This window comes from Rhagoletis pomonella, unplaced genomic scaffold (assembly GCF_013731165.1).
Source record: "Rhagoletis pomonella isolate Grant_MI unplaced genomic scaffold, Rhpom_1.0 Rhpom_scaffold_00007, whole genome shotgun sequence".
Lineage (NCBI taxonomy): Eukaryota > Metazoa > Arthropoda > Insecta > Diptera > Tephritidae > Rhagoletis > Rhagoletis pomonella.
The window spans coordinates 41,110,446-41,119,890 of NW_023458561.1; the positions used below are offsets into that span (position 1 = coordinate 41,110,446).

Below are 9,445 nucleotides of genomic sequence, written 5' to 3' on the forward strand. Positions count from 1 at the left end.
CTACAGAAACTGAGTCAATTGGCTGAGTCTTCAATGCAAAAGTCACTGGCTGCTGTGGGCGCGACCGCCGTCGATTATTTCCTGTCGAATGCAGCCGTACAAAAATTACTTCGTTTGCCCGTCAAAGAATTCGATTACGATCTGGTGATTGTCGATTTATTCTACACTGAATCACTGCTGGCAGTGGGACATTTCTACAACAAACCTACTGTGGCTATTGTGAGCACGAATTTCGAGAGCTACATGCAACATGTGCTGGAGCAAATGGTACCCGCCGCCTGTTCGCCCAACGATTACGAAACATATCAGCCGGCGATGGGCTATTGGCAACGCTTGGGTGCGATACGTGGTTGCTTGTCACGCCGCAAGCAATTTGTGAAGTCCAATTGGGGTGCGCAAGAGCAACTTATGCGGAAACATTTTGCACACTTCAAAGGTAGACAAACTATGTACCGCTCAATTAACAACGTATTGTATGTAAATAAATGAATTCCACGTGTTTAATTAATTTTTTTTTTTATAATATCCTATAGGTGTAAACGAGCTTAACATAGCCACACTGCAAGCAGAACTCGCAATATTACTGCTCAACAGTCACGTCCCACTGATGACGTTACGACCGCTGCTCGCGAACACAATCGCCGCTGGCGGCATGCACATACGACCGCCACGCGAATTGCCCTGGCCCATACGCCGTTTTCTCGACGAGTCGCGCGCTGGTGTCATCTACATGAATCTTGGCAATGAACAGCACTGTGGCGACATACCGAAACCGCTGCTACATTTACTTGTCAACACGCTGGGCAAACTGAAAGAGCGCGTGCTATGGACATGTCACGACCATACAGCGATGAAGGATTTACCTGCCAATTTTATGGTGCAACATGCCGTGGCACAAGCGGACATATTGGCGCATCCTCATGTGCGCGTATTCATTATGAATGGGGATTTACTTAGCCTACAGGAGGGCATCGTGCGGCATGTGCCCATGATTGGTGTGCCCATATTCCGCAATGAAGTGCGCAATATGGCGTTGGCGGTGCGGCTGGGTGTAGGCATACAGCTAAATCACGACAATCTCACCGAGGTGTCACTTAAATGGGCGCTGCAGGCGCTTAAAGAAGACAGCACATATCCGTTGTCAATACGTCAGGTGGGCACCGCCTTTCGTGATCGGCCGCTTGGCGCTGTGGAAACTTGCATGTATTGGATGGACTATGTTTTGCGTCATCAGGGTGGTGTCCAATTGAAAACACTTGGAATTGGCATGCCATCCAGCCAACTACATCTCTTCGACTTGTTTATGTACTATTTTGCTGTGGCGCTGTTAATCGTAGGCGTGCTGGCAGGTGGCTTCTATGGCGCAATAGTATTTCTGAAAAGGCGCGAAACGGAAAAAATGTACTCGAAGTTGAGTTAGTAGAGATTTGTGCAACTTCTAACTATTTAAAAAATAAAAAAATAAATATTTTTTTTTTACTTTAAATAAGTATGAACCCAAAATTTTTAATGAAGGTTACCAAATAAGCCAGAGAAGTCCAAAGTTAAATGAGATTTTCAAAATGTTTCAAAACCATTTGTATGCGATCGCAACTTACCACCTTTTCGTTGACTTCAAACCCACATTTAACAGCACCGAAAAGAAGCTCCTTCTAAAATTAGCTCTTCAATCCTGACCAGTAACTTTATTCCTATTCGATGCGGCTAGCGTATACTGATGATATTGTCTCAATACCAGAGACGTCAGAGTCGCCTTCTTCAACGTGGAGAACCAAACAAAAGAGGCTGCTCTAGCAGTGAAAAAGGATAAGGCATTGTAGTATCTGCAAGCGAAGAGAGCTTACGCATATTGGGCCTCACTCTAGGATCCAGTATCAAGACCATCAATAATGTGAACCTGGGGCTCAAGCGAAGGATAATACTTATCAACAGGTGCTACTTTTGACTTGGTATATAGGTTAAACACAAAGCTCTCCTCTCTCTCACATTCCGAGGTGTATTTAACAAGGTGGTGTTGGGGCGACAGCTGAGTTTTACGCCGTAGAGGGCACTACGTCAAAATGATGTGTTTGTTGTAACTCATACCAATGACAGTATGGATATCTGCGTATAATTTGTTATTGTAATTTTTTACTTATTTACGAAAGAGAGAGCTTTTACTCTGCACGAGTCTATTCAAAATGTATAAAAAGCTTTAAAGAGCCTTGCCCGCGGACAAGGTGGTGCCTATCACCACTTTAAATCTCTGCCTCTCTGTTCTTTTACATGGAGCAGATATGCAGATGATGCTGAACTTTGTTGAGATGCTTTTGAATTTATGAGCTGGCTGTCAGCAGTTTGCCGCACGCTCAGACTCACTTCTAAACGAATTTGACTCAGTAACTCAGTACTGATTTCTTAGCTAAAATATTCGATATATAACCAGCGCTAGGGTGCCCAGATTGTTTAAAAAGAAAAGAGCCATTTCTGGTGATGCTGGTACATACCTTTCTTAATTTAAATTCTCTTAAAAAACGGCCACATATCTTTTTTTTTAACTGAGTTTTTATTCAGCCTGATTCTAAATATTCCCGGTTGTTCTTTCCCAGCGGATTTAATTTTTCGCGAGAGTAAAATCATCCAACTATAAACTCCCTGGGAAATTAATTCTCCCTGTTTTGTGGGAGAGGAAATTCCGAACTTCAAAACAAATTTTTCTCACACCTTCAGGAGTATTTCTGTATAAGAGATACCAATTTTTTCATTTGTGATATTTACTTTTCTATCAAACTTTTTTTGAAGGTTATCCCAAGATAGCTTTCCTCTTACGATTTGGATCTTGGATTTAGTCAAATTAACTTTCTTTCTTATTGGCAGACCTCTTTCAGGGCATCATTTCTTAGTCAGTTTTAAGGATGTTTCCAATCTAGAGGAAGGGTTGCCTTCAATTCTGTCCACTATGTAGATTTTTTTTGCATAGCCAAAAGCGTTAAATCCTTTACCTGTTAAGCTTTTCAGGAGCACAGTTATTTTGCAATAGGAATATCGATTCTTGGCCTTGGATTTTGCTTCGGATGATGTACTATCAAACGCAGGTAAAATGTTAAGGAAATCGCAAAATATTCACCCTCATTGCGAGAGTCGTGTCGAATGCCAGTCGTTTTTCGAGAGTCGAATCGTATCGAAAATTGCACGTCATTGCCTAAAATTTCCACTCGACTAGTGTATTAAAACGGAAAAACTTGGCAGCACTGTATAGTTTTCGACGATTTTGGTCGTTTACTTATTTCATTACGACAATAGACAATGCTACTGTTGTCGAAACGTACAATTTAGCCTAATTTACGACCTACGCAATGAGTCGGATTATCTGGTTATATTTCAATGCTTTTCAATTACCTGAGTGAGATTATGAATTCGGTAAACGCTGTAAGAAATAATTATCACATTTTACCAGATTTTAAAAATGTACCAAATCTGGAAGTTATGTAATAGTGTACCAAAATGGCAACCGTGCTCTTGACTGTATTTCCGCAGTAGCAGAGTAGGCCACCACGCTCTCATTTTCATAACTCAATTATGCCACTTCACTAAGCTGGCTCATCAAAACGGGCTTGAGTCCATGAGTCGACCGCGAAAATTCACTGAGTTACCCAGGCGACAAGTTTTGAATAAGAAGTAATAATGAATTTCTGGAAGGAGCTCCATAATGGCATGACATTTTCAAATGCCTAAAAATACAACGTTCGCTATGAAATGTCGTATGTTTGAATAAGGATACCCCGGTAAGAAGATCCTTTAATTTGATTACGATGTGTGGATAACAAAAGCAATGGCGCCCACGTACACAATGAGAGGACTATGTACGGAAGGACGTTTCTGCACTAGGTATATGTAAGTAATTGGCGGAGCTTCGCAAAGCAGAGCGAAGTTTTTTTGTGTTTTTAAAATCGGATAACGGAAAGACGTGCCTCAAAGGCCCTTAAAGTTCAGCAAATTCATGGAACTTTTCACAAAGCGGCCAATAATTTGCCTATAAGTCAGTGGGAAATTTTATACATATATTTTATTGGCACTTGATGGAGTTTTGTCCCCAGATGTAAAAATAGCTACAGTATTTTTAAACCTCCGCATCTTTTAAAGTTATTGAGGTTTTTTTGGGAAAAAGCCATGAGGCCTTTTGAAAGCTTCAACGTGGCGGCTCAAATGTGGCATCTAAACTTACCGTAAATTAGATTTTGCTTTACAAATTTTGTGCCACCGGAGAACCCATCACTAAAAGAGAAAAGCTCCATGTTGACTCAGTAATAAAAAAAATTGTATCTATACCTAGGTGAATTGCATGACTTTGCTTTGAGTTTTGCTAAAATTATATCCATAATTAAATACAATATGCTGAATACTCTAAATAAAACAATGATATTCTTGGTTGTTACGAATGACCTTACAATAACGGTTGATATCTGTCGGTTAGTCCATCATAATTGACATTTTCGACATTTCAGGCAGAGGGGCGTAGATTCATTGATGGATGGGTTGACGCTATCGTCAAATTCCACGTTTCATCAACTTGTCTGAACACTAATTTTTCATTGTAATATATTCAAATTATTATACCAAAAAACAAATTTAAATAATGTAGACAACTGAAGAATACATATGTGGATCGCCATAATTGGACACTTCTTGACTTACTGCCCATTATTTGAATAGTATTAATAGTTTCATTTGTTTACCATGCATCATTACTACAAATATTACAACTAGTTTTTACTAGATTTTGACTTCAAACAAATTCGAGGGGGCAGAAATCTATTCCAATTTTCCTTCCTACTATATTCTCAACACAGCAAACTGGACTCACTGTCTGTTATGAGTAACTGCATAAGTAAATGACGAAGTATGTTCGTGCATGTCCATTAGAGACTGCCCCACAAGGAAAGTGATACCTGGAATGTTATCACTTCCCTAACGCTCAGCTTTCCAAAAACCAGCAACTTTGTAACGGCCGCTCATCACGCATGGCGCTCGGTCATATGGAACGCAGGTCCTACTGAGTGGACCACCACTCGGCTAAGGAGACCGTCCCTACCCCGTTCTTAATTGCGATTTGGTGGTGGAGCACGCGTATATGGCCCTAGACTAAGACTTTCAATACCCTTGAGACACGTCCCAAACAGGAGCCTATGGAATTAGTTTGTGCGCTAAGATTAAGATTCCTAGGAATTATCGAAGTGAAAGGATCCTTTTATTAAGTAATATTCGAGATCACATCCACAAAGTCTTTTTGGAAAATGCTTATTTTGAATAGAACCTAAGTTCCCAAAATTACATTTGAAAACATAGCTACTTTGAATGTAAAATTCGAATTAGAAATTGATCTAACTTTTTATTCACTCTTCTTTCCATGAGGGATTTATTGCCACGAAAAGTTAGGTCATTTTTGTAACTGCTCGTATCATAATATCAGTCTCAGAACTGATGTAAGTCGTTCAATAACCGCAACAACAAATAGAACAATTACACGTCTATACACTTGCATTGTTTTACATACATATACATTAGGGTGCATCGCTCTCCATATACAAAAGAAAAATCAAGTGTTTTTAATCGAAATTATGAAATAAATTTTAAGGCATCCGCGAAAATATATCAGAAAAATATTTAGATTTAAGTGACATAACCGATTTGAAAATTCATCCGAAAATTTATTTTGTATAAATAAAATTAGTTTTAATCATAGAAGAGTTTAAGCTTAAAAATCTTTAAAAACAAAATAAGTATGCAATTTTTAGGTGTGTATATGCATATATCGGTCCAGCTCACGTTAATCTTAATATTTTTCCGAAATACACGTATTTTGGCGAAAGTCCTACAATATAGTACATTTTATAACTCCGCTGGGAAAACCCTATCGTTTTTTTTTTTTGTGAGGCACCCCAATATACATGCATCAGTATGTATGTAACGGGTGATTTTTTTGAGGTTAGGATTTTCATGCATTAGTATTTGACAGATCACGTGGGATTTCAGACATGGTGTCAAAGAGAAAGATGCTCAGTATGCTTTGAAATTTCATCATGAATAGACTTACTAACGAGCAACGCTTGCAAATCATTGAATTTTATTACCAAAATCAGTGTTCGGTTCGAAATGTGTTTCGCGCTTTACGTCCGATTTATGGTCTACATAATCGACCAAGTGAGCAAACAATTAATGCGTTTGTGACCAAGTTTCGCACTCAGTTTACTTTATTGGACATTAAACCAACCACACGAATGCGTACAGTGCGTACAGAAGAGAATATTGCGTCTGTTTCTGAGAGTGTTGCTGAAGACCGTGAAATGTCGATTCGTCGCCGTTCGCAGCAATTGGGTTTGTGTTATTCGACCACATGGAAGATTTTACGCAAAGATCTTGGTGTAAAACCGTATAAAATACAGCTCGTGCAAGAACTGAAGCCGAACGATCTGCCACAACGTCGAATTTTCAGTGAATGGGCCCTAGAAAAGTTGGCAGAAAATCCGCTTTTTTATCGACAAATTTTGTTCAGCGATGAGGCTCATTTCTGGTTGAATGGCTTCGTAAATAAGCAAAATTGCCGCATTTGGAGTGAAGAGCAACCAGAAGCCGTTCAAGAACTGCCCATGCATCCCGAAAAATGCACTGTTTGGTGTGGTTTGTACGCTGGTGGAATCATTGGACCGTATTTTTTTCAAAGATGCTGTTGGACGCAACGTTACGGTGAATGGCGATCGCTATCGTTCGATGCTAACAAACTTTTTGTTGCCAAAAATGGAAGAACTGAACTTGGTTGACATGTGGTTTCAACAAGATGGCGCTACATGCCACACAGCTCGCGATTCTATGGCCATTTTGAGGGAAAACTTCGGAGAACAATTCATCTCAAGAAATGGACCGGTAAGTTGGCCACCAAGATCATGCGATTTGACGCCTTTAGACTATTTTTTGTGGGGCTACGTCAAGTCTAAAGTCTACAGAAATAAGCCAGCAACTATTCCAGCTTTGGAAGACAACATTTCCGAAGAAATTCGGGCTATTCCGGCCGAAATGCTCGAAAAAGTTGCCCAAAATTGGACTTTCCGAATGGACCACCTAAGACGCAGCCGCGGTCAACATTTAAATGAAATTATCTTCAAAAAGTAAATGTCATGGACCAATCTAACGTTTCAAATAAAGAACCGAATTTTATGCGTTTTTTTTAAAAAAAAAGTTATCAAGCTCTTAAAAAATCACCCTTTACATATGTAGCAGAAAACGCAGTAATTAACCGCCGCTAGCCAGATTCGCGCGAGATTAAAGTGAATCGCATCCTCCGAATATTAGATACACAAACGATAACGACAATCTTCATTTAGAATTGGATCTCCAAAGTAGCAACACTGAAAGCGGAATTTTTATTTAAACTTGAAGTGTTTTCATAAAATAAATTAGTCAAGTACATTACTGTTGAAGGAATTTTTGTTTTTTTTTGGCGGTGAAAAAGTGATAACAACACACATACATACATAAATATTTTGTGTAACAAAATGATACGTGCAATTATTTTCTCTGTTATTTGGCTGTTGGCTGCAATTGTAAGAAATTCCTCTATACCAAAGAATCTATAATATTTGTTTTTGTTTTTTTTTTTAGTGTCGCGCGGAACAAAAAACCACCACAGATTGCTCAAAGTTACCTAAATCAATTGTAGGTTAATAAATTGTGTTATATATACATAACTGTATACTATACATATGCATACTCATTAACAAGCATACATACATGTTTTCTACTTACATACATACTTCCTATCATTAGGCCCCTCAAAGTTGCTGCCGCTTTCCGGAACCGTTTCAAAATCCCATATTAGATGAATGCTACAATTTGCATAATGACATAGGACAGGTAATAAATAGTGGAAATTGTCTTATGTACTTATGTAGAATTATAAAAAAAATAAAAATATTGTGCTTAAAATTTCAGAAGCACTAATGCATTTTGTTTATTACATTTAGTGCTTTGTGGAATGCCTATTCAATAGATCCGGTATTTGTCGTCAAGGAAAATGCAGTTATCAACGTGCCATCGACTATCTCGATCGCGAGTTTGCGCTACAGCAGTCAGCTTTCAAAGAAATTTACAAGCGTGCTTTCAAGAAGTGTATTGCAAAAGGTTAATTGAATCCTTTTTTTTTGTAAATCTTTGTTTTGTAATATCGCTTTAAAACTTTATATATGTATTTTTATGAACGTATGTATGTACGTAGATTGTTCAGCTTTTAAACTGTCTTATTTTTTAGCAAATGATGTACTCGGAAATATGGTAAAACGTTTTAGTCGCCATGGCTGCCATCCTTTACCGGAAATCATACGATTTTGTGTGCGCAATGAAATGTTTACTTCCTGTCCAAATGGTTATTGGAACGATAGAGTGGCCGGATGCAGTAAGAAACGAGATTTTATACGAAATTGTATTAAAGAAAATTTATGAAGAAGAAATTATGACTAAGTAAATATGTATATGTAATTTAAAAATGTATGGACATACATAAATAGAAACAGATTTTAGAATAAATTTTATTCAAAGAAATTAAGTTTGATTTTAAATGTGAAAGTCGATCTAAGATAAAAAAAAAATTAATTAAATCAAACAAATTGAAAAATTTTATTAAATAACAAAAAATTCATAGCGTAAAATAACGTAACGTAAATAGTGCTACAGAATATGCCTTATAAATAAAAGGGTGATCGAAAGCATCGAAAAGCTTTGATATAAACTCTTTGATGCCAAAAATCAAATCCGAGTGCTTTTATTTGCTTATATGAATGTTTAAAATAATGATAAATGAAATAAAAAATCAATAAACCTTAAAATATGAAAATCGAACATAAAAAATAAGAGTAATTAACATAAAATGCAACAAAGCAAAACTAAAAGAAATAAAAAAAAAACAAATCAAATTTAACATAAAAATATTAATAAAGCAAAAAAAAAACCTACAAAATAAAATTAAATAAAAAATAAACACGACATTTCTTATAATGCTACAGAAGTTCATTATAAAACGGGTTTTTATAAAAACGCTGATGTTCTAATTTTTTTTTTTCTTGACATGTTGAAATGCAGCTAAAAATGTGGTTTTTACATATGCGTTTTAATAAAAAAACGTTTCTCTTTTTTTATCACAAATAAAAATATTCTGATGTAGCGTTTCTGAATTTCCAAAAAGAGTGTTTTTATGAACCACTCCAAGCGACATTTTTTTCAAAATTTTCCTTATGATGCAGAAATGCGCCTCGAGCTTATAAAGTTATTTAACAAAAAACGAATAAAAAGTTTACATATAATATTTATTTACTTACATACAGTGGTCGAAAAAATCTCAGCCGACCCAAATATAGACCAGTTTTCATATTTTTTTTTTTAATTTGAGTTATTTTTAGCTTTAATATTCTTTAACAAA

The 9,445-nt window shown here is 36.9% G+C and overlaps 2 protein-coding genes across 2 annotated transcripts in view; both read left to right on the forward strand.

The window, feature by feature from the left end:
• LOC118742833 (UDP-glycosyltransferase UGT4) overlaps positions 1-1,482 on the forward strand; it is a gene marked incomplete in the record, with an annotated part of 6,072 nt that extends 4,590 nt beyond the window's left edge. Inside the window, 2 exon segments of the mRNA XM_036475218.1 lie at positions 1-436; positions 534-1,482. Of these exon segments, the coding sequence (XP_036331111.1) occupies positions 1-436; positions 534-1,420 (1,323 nt within the window).
• A 6,008-nt stretch (positions 1,483-7,490) lies between these two features.
• On the forward strand, positions 7,491-8,552 carry LOC118742834. Its single transcript, XM_036475219.1, has 5 exons — positions 7,491-7,577; positions 7,636-7,689; positions 7,801-7,887; positions 7,998-8,154; positions 8,282-8,552. The coding sequence occupies exons 1-5, from the start codon at positions 7,530-7,532 to the stop codon at positions 8,470-8,472; spliced, it is 537 nt and encodes a 178-aa protein (XP_036331112.1). The 5' UTR covers positions 7,491-7,529; the 3' UTR covers positions 8,473-8,552.
• The last annotated feature ends 893 nt before the right edge of the window (positions 8,553-9,445 follow it).